The sequence below is a fragment of the Hyperoodon ampullatus genome (assembly GCF_949752795.1).
Source record: "Hyperoodon ampullatus genome assembly, chromosome: 1".
Classification (NCBI taxonomy): Eukaryota; Metazoa; Chordata; class Mammalia; order Artiodactyla; family Ziphiidae; genus Hyperoodon; species Hyperoodon ampullatus.
Window position 1 is genome coordinate 95,120,174 of NC_136914.1, and position 22,728 is coordinate 95,142,901.

The 22,728-nt window shown below is 46.5% G+C and overlaps 1 protein-coding gene across 1 annotated transcript in view; it reads left to right on the top strand.

Moving 5' to 3' along the window:
• Positions 1-363: 363 nt before the first annotated feature.
• CRACD (capping protein inhibiting regulator of actin dynamics) overlaps positions 364-22,728 on the top strand; it is a gene marked incomplete at its 3' end in the record, with an annotated part of 29,758 nt that continues 7,393 nt past the window's right edge. Inside the window, exons 1-4 of the mRNA XM_079715339.1 lie at positions 364-489; positions 3,160-3,228; positions 5,450-5,632; positions 6,291-9,057. Of these exons, the coding sequence (XP_079571465.1) occupies positions 379-489; positions 3,160-3,228; positions 5,450-5,632; positions 6,291-9,057 (3,130 nt within the window). The 5' untranslated portion in view covers positions 364-378. The remainder of the gene's footprint in view (positions 490-3,159; positions 3,229-5,449; positions 5,633-6,290; positions 9,058-22,728) is intronic.

The following is a 22,728-nucleotide window of genomic DNA, read 5'->3' on the forward strand; positions in this document are numbered from 1 at the left end:
TAAACTTATAGGTTAATCAAAAAATTTTTGTCATACCCAACTTTTGGATCAGAAATACGGTCTCTCTACCCCCCTGGAAATGTTGGCATCTCCATGAAAGAGGTGGCTGGATGAAAAAGCTCACGGCTCGGAGGTGGGAAAGAAACACCGGGAAACAGATTCAGTTATTACAGGACTGCATCAGGGTTTACTGGCATGGTGTCTAGTCTGGAAACCAGTCGTGTACAGAATATGCCTCAGTGCCTGCTAGCTATGGGGAATCTGGCTGTGGTTATTGTGAACCGCTTCACTGCTTCAGAACGTCTTTCTTTTGTTTCTCTCCAGCGACAGTTGGGCAAGAACATCAAGTTTGGGCAGCCACCACCCAATGCCATTCCCATGAAGAAGGCAGACAGTGGCGAGGCTCGCTTGGAAGAGGATCCGTTCCTGACCAGTCCCATGGAAATTGTGACTCAGCAGGACGTCATCCTCTCAGACACCGAGAACAAAGTAAGGCTCCTCCAGGGAATGACTTGATTGCTGATAAGCCCAGGAGGGTGCTGGGAAGTGGACAGGGGCATCAGTAACCCTGGGGTCTGCAGTGTAGGGAATAAGGTGGGAGAAGCTTTCCTGATGAGTAGTCCAGGGCTGGAGGGCACTTCCCGGGCCAGTGCCTTGATCTGCAGGGGGGCCAGCTTGGAAGAGGGGGAGGCAGGGGAGACGTGCCCCTTGCCTCAGCTCTTCCCAGTGTCTTCCACTTACTCTCAGAGACTCAGGCCGACCCACCTCTTCTGGGAGCCTTGCCCGGCTTCACCTCCAAGCTGCACTATCTCCTCTGTGTCGTCACTGTGCATCCTTGGTACTTCTTACACATCTGTACTCCGTCTGCATCTGTGTCCACGTAACTATTTTCTCTGCATCTATAACGTTGAGTTCCTTGAGGACAGACTGGATCTTACATGTCTCTGTCTCCCTAGGACATCGTTACTGCTTACTTACGAGCACTGAATGATTACTTGTCGAATTGGACTAATTTAAAGGGAAGTGAGGAAAGAAATAGGTGCTCAATAAGACAGAACATATCAAACAGACCAGCTCGAAGTCTACTTAGTGTGGAAAGAAAGTCACACGGGTCCAGCACCGTCCTATCTAAATTTGGTCTCTTGACACTTTGAAAGAAACACTCTGAGCATATCCTGAAATGAGAGTCCCTCTAGCAGCAGAAGGGACACCCTCAGGCCCCTTATGGGAAAAGGAAGAAAAGTCTTACCAGTAGCTAGATATACTGTTCTCTAGCTGAGGCTCTGAGTCTTCCCATGCTTAAAAGAAAGTATTCTCGGGCTTCCCTGGTGGCGCAGTGGTTGAGAGTCCGCCTGCCAATGCAGGGGACACGGGTTCGTGCCCCGGTCCGGGAAGATCCCACATGCCGCGGAGTGGCTGGGCCCGTGAGCCATGGTCGCTGAGCCTGCGTGTCCGGAGCCTGTGCTCTGCAACGGGAGAGGCCACAACAGTGAGAGGCCTGCATACAGCAAAAAAAGAAAAGAAAAGAAAAGAAAAAGAAAGTATTCTCTGTGCTGTGCCTACCATGGTGCCTGAAATGACATTGGGTGTTATTAAGATGCCCCTGGAAGAAGTCGTGCTTGTTATCAGCTAATATGTCATAAGAGTAGAACAAAAGATAAGTGACTTGTAGAGCAAAGGAAAGAAGGAAAGAAAAGGTGGACAATCTCCTCTGTGGCCCATCTCTGCCTGGCCCTGGCCCTGGCCCTGATGACTCCTGGTGCCCACAGTTGTGGCACCAGGCATGTGAAGCAGGCATGGGGCCCATCTCTCCCACTGGTCCAACAATGTTCTCTCCAGCCTCTTGAGTGTGGGCAGCTGCATGGGTCATCAGCCTTGATTCAGGGATTTCCTATGGACCAAAGCAAATGTCTTCCCTCTTACTAAAGATCTAATAAGTGCAGGGCACTGTGGCCTGGGGCAGAAAGGGGGTCATTTGTTCAGCAGGTGCTCCCCCAGCTGTGGGCATCACAGAGATGGGCCAGATTAGACAAGGGGCTGCCTCCGTGTAGTTTACATTCTAATGAGAGGAGAGTCAGACAACAAACAAGTCAACAAATAGATACATATCATAATTTTGGATTAATAAAAATGCTGCACAGAAAATAAAACAGGGTGATGGAAAAGTGAGTAATATGGTTGGAGAGAGGTTGCTTCTTTAGATAAGGAGGTCAGAATAGCCATGAGCAGAACCGGAGGGGTGAAGGGTGTTTTAGGAAGAAGGGAGAGCAAGTACAGAGGCCCAGAGGTGGGACTGAGCTTGTCCTGAAGGAGGAACAGAAAGCAGGCCAGTGGGGACGAGGGCAAAGGGTAGGTAGAGCACAGTATAGAGGCTGGATCATGTAGACCACAGGAGAAGGGGTGAATTTTGTTCAAAAAGTAATAGGAAGCCTCCGAGTAGTTTTAAGCAGGGCAGTGATCATCTGATTTGTGTTTTCTAAAGGTGTTTCTAAGTGTGGTACAGAAAAGGGACTGAGGTGGGGCAAGCTGATGGTATGGCTCTGTAAGAGACAATGAGACCCTTTTGTAAATATGGGCGATACAAGACAGAAGGTATACCTGGTGCAGATGACGTGACGTGCATGTACCCAGGGCAGGCAGGGCGACTGGGATGTGAATCATCAGCCTTTTTCTTCTCCTTCCTTCCTCCCTCCCTCCCTTCCTCCCTTCCTTCCAAGTTTTCTTGCCTCCTCTGGTCATCCACTTCCTCAGCCCAGCCCCTGTGTGCCCCTGGAAGGGCCCTCTTTCCTTTTCATGGGGTGGAAGGCAGCCAGCAAAGCCGAGAGCTCTGAAGCTGGGGCCCTGCTTCCCAGGTAGGGTGGCAGCAGGGCAGCACCTGAGATTCTCTCATCATTGGGGAAACACATCAAGGACTGAGGTTGGAGACCACCCGGATGGGAGATGTGTTGAACTCGGGGGAGGGGAGCACACACCGTGCCTCGGGAGCCCTGGTGGAGTCCGGGCACGAGCAGAGTCCCCGCCGTGAACCTGCCGGCTCTCTGCAGCCAGCTGCGCCCCTGCGTGGAGGGGGTGGCACTTGCCTGCACAGACACTGTCTGGTTGTCTGCCCAGGACTTCCTGTGCTGGCGTTTGACTTGAGCACTCTCTCTACTGTTCCAGTCCAGTGAGACGCCAAGTTCTCCGGGTCCTCTGAATCTGCCTGGAGCCGGAAGTGAGATGGAAGAGAAGGTAGTATGATCTGAACTCGTGTATGCAGCTTCCTTACTTTAACTTCCATTCTTCCTTTTGTTGGGCGATCTGCTGCCTCACTTTTCCATTCATAAATGCTACCTTTGTCCATTACTTTAAATTCCTTCCAAATGCAACCAGTGGTAGATGTTGGAGCATCTGTTTCTATGGTGATGTAACTGCTGGAACTGAACCCTGCTCTGAAAAAGAGCCACGCTCCCGCCACGCCTGTTTGGAGTCTCAGGTGTTGGTAGTTTTCCTAGGTGTATCATGGATTTTAAGACACCGGTAAGCCATTGAAAAAAACATTCAAAAACACCTGAAGGTAAAGAGTGTGTGAGGAAAAGTCTCCTATTTAGAGATGCCCCACAAAAGACCTTAGCACTTCTCTACTTGTGTGTATTTTTGGTTTTTAACTTACACACGTTCCACTGAAACCTGGGACGTTACCTGCAGGAGCCTAGGGAGCCCTGTGGAGATCACGTGCGCCACTTCCACAGAGGCCAGTCCGCTCCCATGAGGACCTTTCACCTGCACAGGGGTCCAGGGGTCTTCCCGGGGTCTGGCAGACAGTACGGTGAGAACAGGGCATGTCCCTGAGTCTTCTGAAGGGAATGACTCAAGACAGTTCCACCACCCAGATGAAGAGGCCCAGCTTGAATAACTAGAAACGAAACATGGCATTAAATCTCAACTTGAAATGCTTTATCTGCGTCTTCAGTCTATCACATTTGGCTTTAACTCCTTTTACTCACGCATCCATTAGGGGATGGAAATAAATGTTTAATTCATCTCTCTTCAACAGTCGTTTAGAATTTGACACCTATTATAAAGATAACCATAAATAAATTAAAGCTTAGGAGACCAAAGGCTGGGATTATTTTTCCTTACTTCCGTGCTTCTTGTCATAAATTAGTATTTACTGAGCGTTCGTTTTGCTCTTGGAGCTAGCTGGCTCCTTTATCTCTGTGCATAAATATGGAAGATAATTGCAAAAAGCAAAGCCACCAGCTAAACCCCATTGACTCTGCCCTTACTGTGCACGGACAGAGTCAAAACAGGGGAACCCTGGCCTCCGCTGATGCTGAGCCTGTATCTCAGCCGCTGGAGAAGGCAGTTAGGGCCGTGAGCGCCCTCTGCTGCGCGGTGGCGTGCCGTGGCCAGGAGCCCTTGCCTCGCTGCTTGCCTGTGAATACTCTGAACTTACAGGCGTGGCTCCTTAACTCGTGATTCAGCGTGGACTGTGAGCCTCGGTCTCTCTGACCTACCTAAATGTATACGGTTGGTCTGAGGTTGCGCTTTGTAAGTGACCACACCTGTATTACAGAGCCGCAAGCAGTTCTGCGGTTCATCCTTTGCAGAATTGCCTTTCCCCTGTGTGTAGCACATTTCTGCCTTTCACCTTCTCACCCAGGCCTCCTCCTTTTCACTTCCAGTGCACCAGTGCTCGGTGACTTTGGCATGATCGTGCTAAAACATTTTTGCTGATTAGAAATTTTATGCCCTAGGCAGAGATGTTATTATACTTCATTGTTCCTTCATTCTTTTAGCAAATATTTATTGAGCACTTACCAAATGAGATTTGCTACTTGGGCATAAAGAGGATTGATACAAAGCCCAGAAAGATACATTCCCTGTTTGAGGAGGCTAAAGTAGGAGCTGAGGTATGTACACACCATGTCTGTGGTAGTAGAAGGTTCTTAGAACTACAGAGTTCTTAGCATAGAGATGAGCTAGTCCAGGGCTTAGCAAACTACTACTTATTTTAGGCCTTGTGGCCATAAGTTGCAACTACCAGACTCTGCTTTGTTCTGCTCTTCCTTTTAGCGCAAAGGCAGCCAAGGGCAATGGTGTGGCTCTGTACCAGGAAAACCTTATTCACCCAAACAGTTTTCAGGCAGGACTGGACCACCTTGACTGTGTCTTACTGACCCCTGATCTAATCTAACCCCCATACCATTCAGAGTAGGAAAATTAGTCCCTGAAAGATTAAATGACCTTTACAAGTTAATACAGATTATCACTGGCAAAACAAATACTCAACGTCTTTTGATTATAAAAGCAGTGTTCACTTCACTGTGCCCACGAGCCCCGTCCACTTGCCAGCATCTCCTGGGCCAGGCTGGGCAAGGTGCAGGCTCCAACAAGTGCCGCCATCCCGGGATTCCCTGCAGGTTGTTCTCTGATCCAGACTGACTTCACATTTCAATCTCCACTGTAGGCTGCTCCAGTTAAAACGTCTCGGCCAAAAAGGCACTTCTCCTCTGCCGGCACCATCGAAAGTGTCAACCTAGATGCCATCCCCCTGGCCATCGCCCGCCTGGACAACAGTGCCGCCAAGCACAAACTGTCCATTAAGCCAAAAAACCAGAGGGTGTCAAGGAAGCACAGGCGACTTGTCGGGGTATGTATGGCCTGGCAGACACCCTTGCTGGCTGGGCATTAATGTTGCCTAGCAGGATGGTGCTGTGAGGGGCCTATGGAAGGAACTCGGTCTGTCCCTGTCGGGGATGGCTGTGTCTCAGGCACAAGGGTGAAGGGGCCCATTTCCTTTCCACCACCCTTTCTGACTTGTTGCCCGCCAGTGGCTGGTGGACCTCAGAGAGAGAGGCTGCCTTCCGAGGGGCTCCGGACACTGTGTGCTTTGCAACAGACGGGTGGCCCACTTTCCTGTGCCACGGCTTAGCCAAAGCTTCTTCAGTTTGATTAGAGGAGACTTCTCAGTCACAAGTTTCAGGGGACATTGATGAAGCGCAAATCTCATTTTTCCTCACCTTTCTAATGCTGGACTACCAGTTTTCCTATGATTATTCACGTGTATTTTTTTAAAAAAACGGAATTTGAGGATGACATGTAGAGAGGAAACACAAAGATGAAATTCTTTGCCCCACCCCCAGTTTACTCTGGGTGTGAGGGATACCCGAGGTTACCTGTCTCTGTGCGTAGAGAGGGGAACGTTGCCCCTACATTTGAGATTAGGAGGGCGACCCACATTGTGAATAGGATTGTAACGGTAGCCTGTGCACACGGAAAGCTAATTCTGTTTCCCTTACCAATGTTAGGATCGAAAGAACGAGCAAGGTGGCTTCCCGCATCAGCTGTCCCTAGACCAGAATGGGCACCCTGGAGAAGACAAGCCAGTCTGGCATGAAGAGGAGCCAGAGGCGCTGGACTCGGAGGAAGAGAAGCGACGCCAAGAAGAATACTGGCAAGAACTTGAGGCCAAGTGCAAACGGCAAAAGGCCGAAGCGGCAGAGAGGCGACGCCTGGAAGAGCAGAGGCTCCAGGACCTGGAGAGGAGGCTTTGGGAGGAGAAAAGAAGGCAGGAGGAGCTCTTGGAGGAGGAAGGGGAGGAAGAGGAGGAAGGAGTCCAGCTAGAGGCAGCAAAGAGGCAGCGTGAAGAGGAGGCGCAGAGTCCGGAAGAGCCAGGCCTCCGAGGCCCAGCGCGGAGGGAGCAAGACGAAGGAGGGCGCCTGGGAGCGGAGGAGCCCAGACGCCTGCAGGAAGAGGCGGGGCGCCTGGAGAGACGCGCGCAGCAGGAGGAGCTGGAGGCGCGGAGCCGGCAGGAGGCCGAGAAGCTGCGGCGGGAAGAGGAGGAAAGAGCGTTGGAGGAACTCAGAAGGCTGGAGGAGCAGGGGCGGCGGGCGGTCGAGAAGCAGCGGCGGGAAGAGGAGGAGAGGCGGCAGGAGCTGGAGGCGCGGAGGTGGCGAGAGGAGGAGGCGGAGGCGGAGGAACAACGGATGCAGGAGCTCAGAAAGCAGGAAGAGCTGGAGGCGCAGAGACGGCAGGAGGACGCGGAGGTGAAGAGAAGGCAGGAAGCGGAAAAGAAGCTTCAGGAAGCACCGAGAGTGGAAGAGGAGAATCAGCCGCCGCTGGACCACAAAAGGGGCTTGAGGAGCCCACTTCAGAGTGACACTGCAGAGAAAGCAGAACAAGAACACCTGACACCCGAGAAGCCAAGAGAAGACTCTGAGGAACTGAGTGTTTGGGTGGAGCAGAACCAAGAGGCCACCGAGCCATCGGGCGAGCAGCCCGGAAAGCAGGGGGATGTTCCCGGGGATCATCCTTGTGGATGGCAGGAAAAGAGGGAAGAAACCAACGCAGAGCTGCCCCAGAAACAAGAGGCCCAGGTGGAAGAGGCGTTGGCTCCAGGAGAGAAGAAAGAAGCTGCCGTTCCAGAAACAGACAGAAAGGTGGAGGAGCTCAGATGGCAGGAGGTAGATGAGAGGCAGACCATGCCCAGACCCTACACTTTCCAGGTGTCATCCGGAGGGAAACAGATTCTCTTCCCCAAAGTCAATCTGAGCCCCGTGAAGCCCATGAAAGATGAGGGGCTTGCCTCTGGTCCCCAAGAGCCAAAGGCCCCCAAAGCCAGCCCGGCCTCCCACGCCCTGCCCTCGTCCCTGAGCATACCACACACGGCCATTCTGGTCACGGGAGCCCAGCTCTGCGGCCCGGCCGTCAACTTGAGCCAGATCAAGGACACGGCGTGCAAGTCTCTCCTGGGCTTGTCAGAAGAAAAGAAGCACGTGGATGTGCCCGTCCTGGAGAACCCACCCCGAGCCCCAGGCGACCCCCGGGCAGGCAGTGGGAAGACCAGGCCCTCACAGGAGTCTCCGAGCAGCGTGGCCGCGCTCGCTGAATGGGCTTCCATTCGGTCCAGAATCCTGAAGAACGCAGAGAGTGACCAGCGTGGCGAGAGAGACCAGTCTCGGCCAGGTGATGAACACACGCCCAGGGGCCGATGTGATTCCCGCGGGAACCTCCGGCGGACCCCGCCGGTAAATGCAAAGTTCTCCATTAAGCCTGCCTGGCAGAAATTCTCTGATGGGGGCGGGGAGACCTCCAAACAGAACACGGAAGCGGAAAGCGTTAGAAAAAGATCCCCGCCAGGCCCCAGCGAAGAGGCCCGGCCCCAGCTCCCTGCTGCCGATACTAAAGAGCCCATGAAGGGTGCAGAGAAACCGGGGGCACACCAGAAGCCAATGGACACCACGGAGGGGTGCAAATTTGCCAAAGACCTTCCATCTTTCCTTGTTCCAAGCCTTCCTTACCCTACACAGAAAGCAGTGGCCCAAGCAGAACCCATGGTCGCTTCGGACAGCGAGACCACAGGTGGAGTAGGAAAGCCGGAGCCTGTGATGCCAGGTGGGGAGGATAAAGCTTCCCCTTTTGGAATAAAATTGAGAAGGACCAACTACTCCTTGCGCTTCCACTGCGACCAACAAACAGAACAAAAGAAGAAGAAAAGGCACAGCAGCACGGGGGACAGTATCAATGGGGCGCCGTCAGCTCCGGGGAGCACAGCTGGAGAGAGAGAGACAGAGGCTGCGGCCCTCAAGCATGGCCCTTCCCTCCCCCACGAGAGGAAGCAAGCCGCGGCCCCCTGGAAGGACTCTGCTGAAAGTGCTCCCAGCCACTCTCCTCTTGCAGCCCAGCCTGGGCCCCCAGCAGCCAGCAGCCAGCCCCCGGCTCCAGAGCAGGACAGGGCAGCAAACAGAACGCCCTTGGCCCAGAAGCCAGCCCTGGCTCCCAAGCCCGCGGGCCAGACTCCGCCGTCCTCCCCGATCTCCAAGCTGAGCAGGCCCTACTTGGTGGAGCTGTTGGCTCGCCGGGTGGGGAAGCCTGACCCGGAGCCCGGCGAGCCATGCAAGGAGGGCCGGGACAACGGCTACCCCCGGACGCCCTCACCCCCGCCGACTGAGGAGAGGAAGGACCAGAAGCGGGATGAGGAGGAAGAGGTGGAAACAGAGAGGAAGCCAGCTTCCCCGGCGCCATCTGCCGCCCGGCAGGAAAAGCCTTCCGCGACACCCGAGGCCGGGAGGAAAGGTGCGTAACCGTAGGTTGCAAAACCTCTGCCTCTGTCCAGCCTGTTGTCCGTGCCCAGGGCCGGAAGTAGCCCCCGGAGCTGGCGTAGGAGCACTTCCTTAATTAGAGGCTGGTGCCCCGTTCCCCAGGGGCCCTCACTCATGGATCATAGCGAGGCTCTTTACTTTTCTTTACAGTCTTGGAAATGTGGACTGACTGTTGCATGTCTGCAGTTCACACCATTAATGATCCTTATTTACCCAAGTAATAAGTTGGGGGTGCTGGCACAGACTGATTCGCTTTCGATTGGCAGTGGACATTGAAACGTGGTCCAAGTTAATGCAGATGTCATCAATCTTTATGAGGGGCCTGTGCAGTGACAGCGAAGACTGGAGTTTCCTAGACCAGTGTCTGTGTTCTGTCTCTGGGCACTAGCGGCACCCAGGTGGGAAGTTAGGGGGCTTTGGACAGCCCCCCTAAGGAGCCTCTGTGTGCATAATCAAGTTTGTCTCAATTTAATGCACAATGCCCACACATGCATCCTGACCCCACCAGCTTGCCACTGAGAAGCCCTCTGATACGGAAATTTTAGAGCGACCGTTACTCCTGACTGTCCCTAGTGTTTCTTCATGCTGGATGTTCGGGGCAGCATGGTGATCACTTGGACTGGCTTTGGGGCCCCAAGAACCTTCATCTGATACTTTTTCTTTTCTGTTTTGCAGAGTAGGTGGTCAGGTGTGGTTCATAGCCCAGGAAGTTACTCGTATTTCTCAGAAAAATTCTCCCCTCAGGTTTTTTAGGGAAGATTTAGGTAATTGTTTAGGTTTGGGGTGATTTTTGCAGAGAAAAGAGCTGTTTCCCAGAGATGTTGCTTTGGTTACTTGCCTTATGGAAGACGCTATTGTCCTTTTTAACCAAGCCTTGCTTGGTTTCCTGGACCAGCATGTTGATCAGCAGTGTCCAGACCGTATCTCCCTATTGGTTTCTGTTTGTCCTGCCGAAGAGGAACCCATTTTCAGGTTTTTGTTTTTGTTTTACCTCTGCACTGGGCTCTGGGGGGATAGCCACAGTAAGTCCCCACAAGCCTGTTAAGATCTGTGCCTTAGTTTCCCTATGGCCTTGTGGGTCTCGTGGACATAAGCCCCACTGGCTTTCAGAGCTAGATGTTTTGGGGGGCCTGTCACTCAGGTAGAAATCTTAACAGATGAGGTTCCAGACGTGGGGTCCAAACCCTTTGCTCCTCAGAGAGAAACGGGGAGTGCTGAATTCCTTCCTGGTTGTGGGTCACTCTGCTGGGGATGGGGTTTATGGCGAGACTGTGTCTCAGCCTCTCCTACCCATTTCCATGTGGTTTTTTTTGTCTGTTCCCCTGATGTGTTGAAGTCACTCAGCTAGTTTCTGGATTTCTTTCAGAAGGAATTGTTCTATATGTGGCTGTAAACCCAGTGTGTCTGGGAGGAGGGGAGTTCAGGATCCTCCTATGTCACCCTCTTGAGCCGGAACCCCCATTTTCAGTTTTGACATTAGCTTTTGTGCTGTTAGCTTTGGTGGTATCATCAGAGTTTCTCTCACAGCCTGACCCGCTCTATCACTCTCTTGTCTTCTCCCAGAGAAATAACGCTCTGTACCGCTTCTTTCTCTTAGAGAGATTCTTACAGTTTTCTACCAAAAACTGTTGCTGCCCCTGTTTTCTTTCTCAGTATCCAGATTCTGGGCTAACAGTCTCTGCTAATTGAATTTTTCTTTATTTGGTAGAAAAGAAGCATGAGAGCAAGGACCATGTGGTAGTCTCTACCTAAGACCATTGGGGTTTTACACGCTCTGTGACTCCAGGCCTGGGCTGACCAACTTTGTTTAACTGAACACCTTATCAGGATAAAAACGTTAAGCCTGGACCTCCAATTTATGTGTTAACTGTATACATATAATACCATCATTAGCTAAAACCCGTGGAGCACCCTATGTACTTAAGGTGAGGTTCACTGAGAAAACAATGGATGTAAATCCACATTGCAAATCATGGTGCTGCTTTTTATTTTCTCTGGGCACCTTCTTGTCAGATCTGACTTCTTCACCAAGTATCAGGCAAAAAGAGCGTGACAGCTCTGCTGTGTTGTTATGCTTGCATTATTAGTAGTATATCCCAATCTGTGCTTTGTTTACTGGAATTTCTTTACACCATTTGTCCATTTCATAACAGATCATCTGGTTCAGAGAAGATATGATATGCCATAAAATCACTGAACTGCTGAAACTCACAATACAATTAAGCAAAACAAATGAGGACAAGAATGCAAGTCCTCTCCCTGCATCGCATCACAGCGCTCCCAGCTTCCCCTCAGAGTCTGTCTGTCTGTCTTTATTTCCAATTTTTAAAAATTGAAGTGTAGTTCATTTACAATACTGTGTTAGTTTCAGGTGTACAGCATAGTGATTCCTTTTTTGTGCGTTTTTTTTGCAGGTTATATTCCATTATAGGTTGTTACAGGATATTGGGAATAATTCCCTTGTTGCTTATATATTTTATGTGTAGAAGTTTGTATCTGTTAATCCCCTACTCCTGATTTGTCCCTCCCTCTTCCCTGTCCTCTTTGGTAACCATAAGTTTGTTTTCTATGTCTGTGAATCTGTTTCTGTTTTGTATACAGTCATTTGTATTATTTTTTAGATTCCGCATGTGATATCATATAGTATTTGTCTTTCTCTGACTTTTTTCACTAAGCATAATATTCTCTAGGTCCATCCATGTTGCTGCAAAAGGCAATATTTCATTCATTTTTATGGCTGAGTATCCCACTATGTATACACACACACATATATATATCACATCTTAAGTCAATTATCTGTGGGGGTTTTTTTTTAATCTTTATTTTTATTTTACTTATTTTATTTTTGGCTGTGTTGGGTCTTCGTTGCTGCACGCGGGTTATCTCTAGTTGTGGCGAGTGGGGGCTGCTCCTCGTTGCGGTGTGCGGGCTTCTCACTGCAGTGGCTTCTCTTGGTGCAGAGCATCGGGCTCTAGGTGCGCGGGCTTCAGTAGTTGTGGCTCGCGGGCTCTAGAGCGCAGGCTCAGTAGTTGTGGCGCACGGGCTTAGTTGCTCCGCGGCATGTGGGATCTTCCCGGACCAGGGCTCGAACCCATGTCCCCTGCATTGGCAGGAGGATTCTTAACCACTGTGCCACCAGCGAAGCCCGGTCAGTTATCTGTTGATGGGCATTTGGGTTGCTTCCATGTCTGGACTGTTGTAAATAGTGCTGCTGTGAACACTGAGGTACGTGTATCTTTTTGAATCAGAGTTTTCATTTTTCCCACCACATATACATACAGGAGAGGAATTGCTGGATCACGTGGTAGTTCTATGTTTAGTTTTTTAAGGAACCTCCATACTGTTCTCCATTGTGATTGCACCATTTTACATTCCCACCAACAGTGTAGGAAGGTTCCCTTTTCTCCACATCTTCTCCAGTATTTATCATCTGTAGACTTTTTGATGACAGCCATTCCAACCTGTGTGAGGTGACACCTCATTGTGGTTTTGATTTGCATTTCTCTAATAATTAGCATTATTGAGCATCTTTTCATGTGCCTGTTAGCCATCTGTATATCTTCTTTGGAAAAATGTCTATTTAGGTCTTTTGCGCATTTTTTGATTGGGTTGTTTGTCTTTTCTTTTTTCCTTCTATTTTTTGGCCGCACCACGCGGCATGCAGGATCTTAGTTCCCTAACGAGGGATCGAACCTGCGCCCCCTGCAGTGGAAGCATGGCATCTTAACCACTGGACAGCCAGGGAAGTCCCTGTTTGCCGTTTTGATACTGAGTCATATGCGCTGTTTGTATATTTTGCATATTAACCCCTTATTGTTTGCATTGTTTGCAAATATTTTCTCCCATTCCATAGGCTGACTTTTCATTTTGTTGATGGTTTCCTTCCCTGTGCAAAAGCTTTTAAGTTTGATTGGGTTACATTTGCTTATTTCTGTTTTTATATCTTTTGTATCAGGAGACTGATCTAAGAAAATATTACTACAATTTACGTCAAGAATGTTTCACCTGTGTTCTCTTCTAGGAGTTTTGTGGTATCATTTCTTATATTTAGATCTTTAAACCATTTTGAGTTTATTTTTGTGTATGGTGTGAAGGAATGTTCTAGTTTCTTTACATGTAGCTGTCCACCTTTCCCAACACCACTTGCTGAAGAGACTGTCTTTTCTTCGTTGTATATTCTTGCCTCCTTTGTTGTAGATTAATTGACTGTAGGTGTGTGGGTTTATTTCTGGGCTCTCTATTCTGTTCCATTGATTTATGTCTCTCTTTTTCTTTTTCTTTTTTTTTTTACACGGGCCTCTCACTGTTGTGGCCTCTTCCGCTGCGGAGCACAGGCTCCGGACACGCAGGCTCAGTGGCCACGGCCCACGGGCCCAGCCGCTCCGTGGCATGTGGGATCCTCCTGGACCGGGGCACGAACCCGCATCCCCTGCATCGGCAGGCAGACTCTCAACCACTGCGCCACCAGGGAAGCCCTATGTCTCTCTTTGTACTAATATCATGTTGTTTTGATTACTGTAGCTTTGTAGTATAGTCTGAAGTCTGGAAAGGTTATACCTCCAGCTTTCTTCTTTTTTCTCAGGATTGCTTTGGCAATTCTGGGTCTTTTATGGTTCCATATAAATTTTAGGATTATTTGTTCTAGTTCTGTGGAAAATGTCATGGGTATTTTGATAGGGATTGCATTAAATCTGTAGATTGCTTTGGGTAGTATGGCCATTTTTAACAACATTAATTCTTCCACTCGAAGAGTGTGAGATATCTTTCCATTTCTTTGAATCATCTTCAGTTTCCTTTATCAATGTTTTATACTTTTCAACATATAGGTCTTTCATCTCTTTGGTTAAGTTTATTTCTAGGTATTTTAGTTTTTCGATGTGATTTTTAAATAGGATTTTTAAAAACTTTTTCTGGTAGTTTATTGTTAGTGTATAGAAACACAACAGGTTTCTATTTATTAATCATGTATCCTGCTACCTTGCTGAATTCATTTATTAGTTCTAATATTTTTTGTATGGAGACTTTAGGGTTCTCTATATTGAGTATCATGTCATCTGTAAATAGTGACAGTTTTACCTCTTCCCTTCCAAGTTGGATACCTTTTACTTCTTTTTCTGGTCTGATTGCTGTGGCTAGTACTTCCAATGCTATGTTGAATAGAAGTGGTGAGAGTCTTGTCTTGTTCCTGAATTTAGTGGGAAGGCTTTCAGCTTTTCACTGTTGAGTATGATGTTGGTTGTGGGTTTGTCATAAATGGCCTTTATTACGTTGAGATATGTTCCCTCTATACCTACTTTGATGAGAGTTTTTGATGTGAATGGATGTTGAATTTTGTCAAATATTTTTTCTGTGTCTGTTAAGATGATCATGTGATTTTTGTCTTTCCTTTTGTTAATGTGGTGTATCACATTGAATTTTGTGTATGTTGAATCATCCTTGTGACCCTGGAATGAATCCAACTTGATCATGGTGTGCAATCCTTTTTATGTATCATTGGATTCATTTGCTAATACTTTGTTGAGGATTTTTGCATCTATATTCATCAAAGATATTGGCCTGTAATTTTTTTGTAGTGTCTTTGTCTGGTTTTGGTATTAGGGTAACGGTGGCCTCGTAGAATGAATTTGGGAGTGTTCCCTCCTCTTCAATTTTTGGGGAATAGTTTGAGAAGGATCAGTTTAAGTTCTTTATATGTTTTGTAGAATTCTCCAGTGAAGGCATCTGGTCCTTGACTTTTGTAGGGAGTTTTTTTTTGTTTTTAAATTACAGATTTTATTTCACTTCTAGTGTTCAGTCTGTTCAAATTGTCTGTTTCTTCTCGACTCAGTCTTAGCAGGCTGAGAAATTTTTTTATTTCTTCTAAGTTGTCCAGTTTCTTCTAAGTTGGCATATAACTTTTCATAGTATTCTCTTATGATTTTTTTGTTTCTGTGATATTGGTTATTTCTCCTCTTTCATTTCTTATTTTGTTTGAGTCCTCTCTTTTCTTCTTGTTGAGCTTGGCTAGAGGTTTGTCAATTTTTGTTTATCTTTTCAAAAAATAAGCTCTTGGTTTTATTGATCTTTCCTAGTTTTTATAAATCTATTTTATTGGGCTTCCCTGGTGGCGCAGTGGTTGAGAGTCCGCCTGCCGATGCAGGGGAAACGGGTTCGTGCCCCGGTCTGGGAAGATCCCACATGCCGCGGAGCGGCTGGGCCCGTGAGCCATGGCCGCGGGGCCTGTGCGTCCGGAGCCTGTGCTCCGCAACGGGAGAGGCCACAACAGTGAGAGGCCCACATACCACAAAAAAAAAAAAAAAAAAAAAAAAAATCTATTTTATTTATTTCCTCTCTAATCTTTATTATTTCCTTCCTTCCACTGACTTTGGGCTTTACTTGTTCTTTTTCTGATTCTTGTAGATGGTAGTTCAGGTTGTTTATTTGAGGTTTTTCTTGTTTATTGAGGAAGGCCTGTATTGCTGTCAACATCCATGTTAGAACGTCTTTTCTGCATCCCATAGATTTTGTTGTGTTTTCATTTTCATTTGTTTTGAGGTATTTTCTGATTTCTTCTTTGATTTCATCATAGACCCATTAGTTTTTTAATAGCATGTTGTTTAGTCTCCACATTGTTCTTTTCCCATTTTGCTTTCTGTAATTGATTTCTAGTTACATACTGCTGTGGTCAGAAAATACGCTTGATGTAATTTCTGTCCTTTTGAAATTGTTGAGGCTTGTTTTGTGACCTAGTATGTGGTATTTCCTAGAGAACTTTCTACATGCATTTGAAAAGAATGTGTATGCTGCTTTTTTTGGATATAGTGTCCTGTAGATATCATTTAAGTCCAACTGGTCTAGTGTGTCATTTAGGACCTCTTGCCTTGTTGATTTTCTGTCTGGAAGGTCTGACAGTTGATGTCGGTGGGGTGTTAGACTCCTACTGTTATTGTATTATTGTCCATTTCTCCCCTTATGTCTGTTAGTATTTGCTTTATTTATTTAGGTGCTTCTATATTAGGTGAGTATATGTTAACAAGTGTAATATCCTCTTCTTGTATTGATCCCTTTATCATTATATAATGCCCTTCTTTGTCTTTCTTTATGGACTTTGTTTTAAAGTCTGTTTTGTCTGATATGAGTATTGCCACCGACCCACCTTCCGCCCCCACCGCCCCCCGCCACTTTCTTGTTGTTTCCACTTGCATGACATATCTTTTTCCATCCCTTCACTTTGTGCATGACTTTTGCCCTGAAGGGGATCTCCTGTAGGCAGCGTATTGTAGGTTCTTATTTTTTTTTATCCAATCAGCCACTCTATGTCTTTGATCAGAGCATTTAGTCCTTTGACATTTGACATAAAGTAATTATTGATAGGCATGTACTTATTACCATTTTAATCCTTGTTTCCCAATTATTTTTATAGTTCTTTTTCGTTCATCTTCTTTTTGTTTTTCCTTTTGTGGTTTGATGATTTTCTTTTGTAGTATGCTTCAGTTCCTTTATGTTTGGTTTTCATGAATCTATGGTATTTTTTTTTAATATTTATTTATTTATTTATATTTACTTTTGGCTGTGTTGGGTCTTTGTTTCTATGCAAGGGCTTTCTGTAGTTGCGGCAAGCGGGGGCCACTCTTCATCGCGGTGCGAGGGCCTCTCACTATCGCGGCCTCTCTTGCTGCGGAGCACAGGCTCCAGACGCACAGGCTCAGTAGTTGTGGCTCGTGGGCCCAGTTGCTCTGCGGCACGTGGGATCTTCCCAGGCCAGGGCTTGAACCCGTGTCCCCTGCATTGGCAGGCAGATTCTCAAGCACTGCGCCACCAGGGAAGCCCTATGGTATGTTTTTGATATGTGGTTATGATGGAGTTCCTATATGTTGACCCATAACTGTATCTACGTGCTTTAAACTGATAGTCATTCAAATTCAAATACATTTTAAAAGATCTAGTTTTATACTCCCCTCCCTCACATTTTGTGAATTTGCTGTCCTATTTTACATCTTCATGCTTATCCTTTTACTCTTTATTGTAGTTATAATTGCTTTTACAATTTTTTTGTTTCTTTGTTTGTGAAAGTATTGGATTATTTAGGTAATCTTCAATCTTTACTCTAGGTTCGCCTTTCCTATCACGATTTTCCCTTTCCTACAGATTCTTGCTTCTTTTCTATTTAGAGAAGACCCTTCAGTATTTCTGTTAGAGTAAGTTTAGTATTGCTGAATTCTTTTAGTTTTTGCTTGTCTGAGAAATTCTTTATCTCTCCTCCTATTCTAAATGATAATCTTACTGGGAAGAGTATCCTAGGTTGCAAGTTTTTCCCTTTCAGGACTTTGAATATATTATTACACTCCCTTCTGGCCTGCAAAATTTCTGCAGAGAAATCAGCTCATAGCCTTATGGCGATCCCCTTGTAAATGAGTCTGTTTTTCTCTTGCTGCCTTTAGAATCCTCTCTTTAACTTTTTCCATTTTAATTATGATATGTGTTCTTGTGGTTCTGTTTGGATTCATCTTGCTTGGGACCCTCTGAGCTTCTTGTACCTGGATTTCTGTTTCCTTCTTTAATTTTGGGAAGTTTTCAGCCATAGTTTTTTCAAATATATTTTTAATCCCCTTCTCTCCCACTTCTCCTTTTAGAACCCCTATTATGCATAGGCTGGCAAGTTTTATATATACCATAGGTCTTGTATGTTGCTTTTTTTCTTTTTTGCCACACCACGCAGCATGTGGCATCTTAGTTCCCCAACCAGGGATTGAACCCAGGTCCCCCGCCCCCACCCCCGCATTTGAAGTGCAGAGTCTTAACCACTGGACCACCAGGGAAATCCCAGTTGCTTTTTTTTTTTTTTTTTCATTTGTTTTTCTGTCTTATGTTCTGATTGGGTGGTTTCCATTGTTCTATCTTCCAGGTCACTTATTCTTCTGTGTCATTTGGTCATCTGTTCATTGCATCGAGATTACTTTTTTTTTTAATCTTGGCAGTTGAATTATCTATTTTTGATTGGTTCATCTTTGTAATTTCTAGTTCCTGTTAAAGTGATCTGCATTTCTATTAATAGTCTTTCTTAATTCAGTTAGCATTTTTATTACCACCTTTTTGAACTGGGGTCTGGTAGACTGGTGAGCTCTGTTTCATTATTTGTTCTTTCAGGGAGTTTCTTTTGCTCTTTTAATTGGGAGTAGTTCCTCTGCCTTTTCATTTTACTTTCTCTGTCTCTGTGCATGTAGGAGAAACATTATCTATTGTGGTCATTTCTCAGTGTATAGTTCAGTAATGCTACATTCACATTGTTGTACAACCAATTTCCAGAACTTTTTCGTCTTGCAAGACTGAAACTCTATATCCATTAATCAATTCCCGTTTTCATCTCCCCCAGCCCCTGGCAGCCACTGTTTCACTTTCTGTCTCTATGAATCTGACTACTCTAGATACTCTAGTGATTTTACGTGGGAGCACCCCTGTGTAGATTATGTGTGTCCAGTGTCTTTGGTATGAGGCCTGGTTTGATATGGATGCCAGCCATGCCTTTCTTCAGGGTGTGCTGGCCGTTATCACCTTGAGAAAGGGTGTCGTTGGTGTTGGGGGATCTAAAGCCTATGCAGGGTGTGAGATGGGACTTCCTCTCTGCTCTGTGGCTCTTGCCACCCTGTTAGCAGCGAGGTCTGCTCCCCAGTTGTTGGAGTAGCCTTGTGGGGTTGGGCTCGATCAGGCTCTGTCCCCCTTTAGTGTATGCCCTGCCCCAAAGGAGGGGATTGCTGAAGCAAGTGAGGCCCACACGTCCAGAGGACCTGTGCACTTCATTTGTAGGCGTCCACGGCTCTGCTCAGATGCAGCCCAGGGTTACATCCCTTCCCCTGTTGTGTTCATCCTCAATCTGGTGCAAGGCTGTGGTGTGGAGTAGGCTGAGGCTGGGGACCCGGGTGTTGTGGCTGCAGGAATTGAGATGGCTGTGCTGCCACCAGAAATCCGGGCTGCCTCTGTGGCAGTTTTCTCCTAGGACCTGTCTGCCCCAGATCCAGAGCCAAGCTGCAGTGTGGAGCGGGTGGGGAGCTCTTGCTAGGCTGGGAGACAAACTGCGGCATGCTTCTGTAGTGCCGCCTGAGCGCACACTGACAGTGACCACCACCCCACCGGATCACACCCAGGGTCCCCAGTCTGTCTCTGTGTAGCCAGACTGAGTCTTTCCCCAGGGGGCCAGTTGGCCCAGGTTTCACGCCAAGCGGTGGTGTGGAGTGAGTGGGGCTGGGGTGTTCACCCAGCTCAGACTGGGGAGTGCAGCAAGGTGGCAGCCACCAGTGCAAAGTTCTCTCCACCATGATTGTTGACCAGCCAGTGCATGCACACTCCTCACGAGTAGAGTCTAGGCCTCTCCAGCCCTTCTGTCTGTCCCAGAGTTTCTCCTGGCAGCCAAGGGGACTTGTCTCCTCCATGTACAACGCTAGGATTGGGATGCCCAGTCTGTGGCTCAACCTGCTGGCTCCCCAGGGCAAGGGTCCGCCCATACAGACCTGCTCTTCCTTTCAGATCCCTCTCAGGGGCAGGGGTCCCAACCCTATGCCTTTTTGTCCATCCTACCCAGTCATGTGGAAATCTTTCTTGCAGCTTCGGTTGTATAGGAGTTCTTCTGCCGGTTTCCAGCTAGTGTTCCATGAAAAGTGTTCTGCATGTAGATGTATTTTTAATGTGTTTGTGGCAGGAGGTGAGAGCTCTACATCTTCCTACTCTGACATCTCAATCCCTCCCTGCCTCCAGAGTCCTTAAACATACCATTTGTTATACACGGCCTTCTGATACATGGGCTGAGTGAGGTTGTCTGCATCTGGGTACTCAGTATTAGAAAAGCTCGATTCTATTATTTCTAGATTTTAAAATAGATAAATAGAAATTTTAATCTTTTCTTTCTTCACTCTCAGTGAATTGCCTTGCACATCCTTTAAGGCACACACACACTTTTTTTTGGAGACACCGATTTAGAAAGAGGTCTCCATTCCCTAGGTGGAGGTCAGCAAGGACCAATACATGGGCCAAGGCCCTGGGAAGGCATTGATTGAACCCACTCCAGCGGGAACGGAAATAGCAATGATAATCCCCCAGTGTCTGTCCTCCAATGCTTTGATTATAGATATCGCCAGATATCATCTCATTCTGAGATTCTCACCTCCTTCCAGTGGGTAGAACAGATACTAAGTGGTCCTTTCTCCAAGAAGTGACCTACAGGAGCAGTGATTAGATGCCAGGAGGCACTTGCTCATCTCCCCAGAACCTAGAGGGGGGAACTTGAGTGGGCTGGCTGTGGTTCTCCTCATCCAGTGAGTTTAGAATGAAAGAGAATAGGTTTAAGCATTGTCACAAAATAAAATTTTAATTAGACACTTTGAACTCCCCCATTAAAAAATTATGCAATTAACAAAGAACTTCTCTGTCTTTTAAAACCTTGACTGAAGTTAGGGATTTTACTGTTCTGGAAAATTTCAACAACAGTCATCCTTTGTGCTTAATTGCTTACAAACTGCTTTTGTTTACACCATCTCATTTAATCGCACAGCACGTGTGGATTGTCCTGGCTCCATTTTACAGATGAGGACATCAACATCCAAAAAGTTAGGTGACTTGCCTGTTCCTCACAGTGGTAAAACCTGGATGAGGAGTTCTTTCCCGGGTTAAATGATCTTCCCATTTGTTACCCTAGGACTTCTTGCTGTAATTCTCACCTGGTATTTGTAAAATGCTGTAATTAAGCCTCTAGAAACACTTTTTACATAAATGTTCCTAATGTTACTTCTTGGACTGAATGACCATAGTCATATATTTGTTCAAAAATTGTTCAAAAATTCCATAGAATTTAGCAAAACCTTGTTTTGTTTACATTTTTTTTATTTGGCTGTTTTGCTCATTTTCCCCCCCATCTCTTGGATAATATCTTGGGCATAATTCTTTCAGTCACTTTTACAAGTTTTTTTTATTGTGGTAAAAAATACATAATGTAAAATTTACTATCTTAACCATTTCTCAGTGTATAGTTCAGTAATGCTACATTCACATTGTTGTACAACCAATTTCCAGAACTTTTTCGTCTTGCAAGACTGAAACTCTATATCCATTAATCAATTCCCATTTTCATCTCCCCCAGCCCCTGGCAGCCACTGTTTCACTTTCTGTCTCTATGAATCTGACTACTCTAGATACCTCATATATGTGGAATCATGCAGTATTTGTCCTTTTGTGACTGGCTTCTTCCACTAAACATAATGTTTTTAAGGTTTGTCCATATTGTAGCATGTGTCAGAATTTCCTTTTTTAAATTAATTTTTATTGGCATATAGTTGCTTTAGAATGTTGTGTTAGTTTCTGCTGTACAGCAAAGTGAATCAGCTATATGTATACCTGTATCCCCTCTTTTTTGGGTTTCCTTCCCAGTTAGGGCACCACAGAGCACTGAGTAGAGTTCCTTGTGCTATACAATAGGTTCTCATTAGTTATCTATTAGAATTTCCTTCCTTTTTAAGGCTGAATAATATCCCATTGTATGTATACACCACATTTTGTTTACTCATTCATCTGTTGATGGACATTTGGGTTGCTTCCACCTCTTGGTTTTCGTGAATAGCACTGCTATGAACGTGGATGTGCAAATATCTTTTCTAGATCCTGTTTTCAATTCTTTTGGATAAATACCCAGAAGTGGAATTGCTGGATCATATGGTAATTCTATTTTTAATTTTTTGAGGAACCACCCTACTGTTTCCATAGTGGCTGCACCATTTTATATCCCACCAGCATCACTCAAGCGTTCTAATTTCTCCACATTCATGCTTGTTATTTTCTGGGAGATAAACACACACACACACACACACACACACACACACACATACACACACACACACACACACACACACACATACACACACACACACACACACACACACGCCATTCTCACAGATGTGAGGTGATACCTCATTGTGGTTTTGATTGCATTTCCCTGATGATGAATGATGAGCACCTTTTCATACGCTGTTGGTCATTTGTATGTCTTTTTAGGAGAAATGTCCGTTTAAGTCCCTTGCCCATTTTTTTTTTTTTGGAAAAGAATATTTTATTTTATTTTATTTATTTTTTGTGTGTTAGCTCATGCTTTATTAAAAAGTGAATCAGCTATATATATACATATATCACCATATCTCCTCCCTCTTGTGTCTCCCTCCCACCCTCCCTATCCCACCCCTCTAGGTGGTAACAAAGCACCGAGCTGATCTCCCTGTGCTATGCGGCTGCTTCCCACTAGCTATCTATTTCACATTTGGTAGTGTATACATGTCCATGCCACTCTCTCACTTCATCCCAGCTTACCCTTCCCACTCCCCGTGTCCTCAAGTCCATTCTCTACATCTGTGTCTTTATTCCTATCCTGCCCCTAGGTTCTTCAGAACCTTTTTTTTTTTTTGCTTTATAACAAATTTAATCAGTTATACATATACATATGTTCCCATATCCCCTCCCTTTTGCGTCTCCCTCCCACCCTCCCTATCCCACCCCTCCAGGCGGTCACAAAGCACCGAGCTGATCTCCCTGTGCTATGCGGCTGCTTCCCACTAGCTATCTACCTTACGTTTGGTAGTGTATATATGTCCATGCCGCTCTTTCACTTTGTCACAGCTTACCCTTCCCCCTC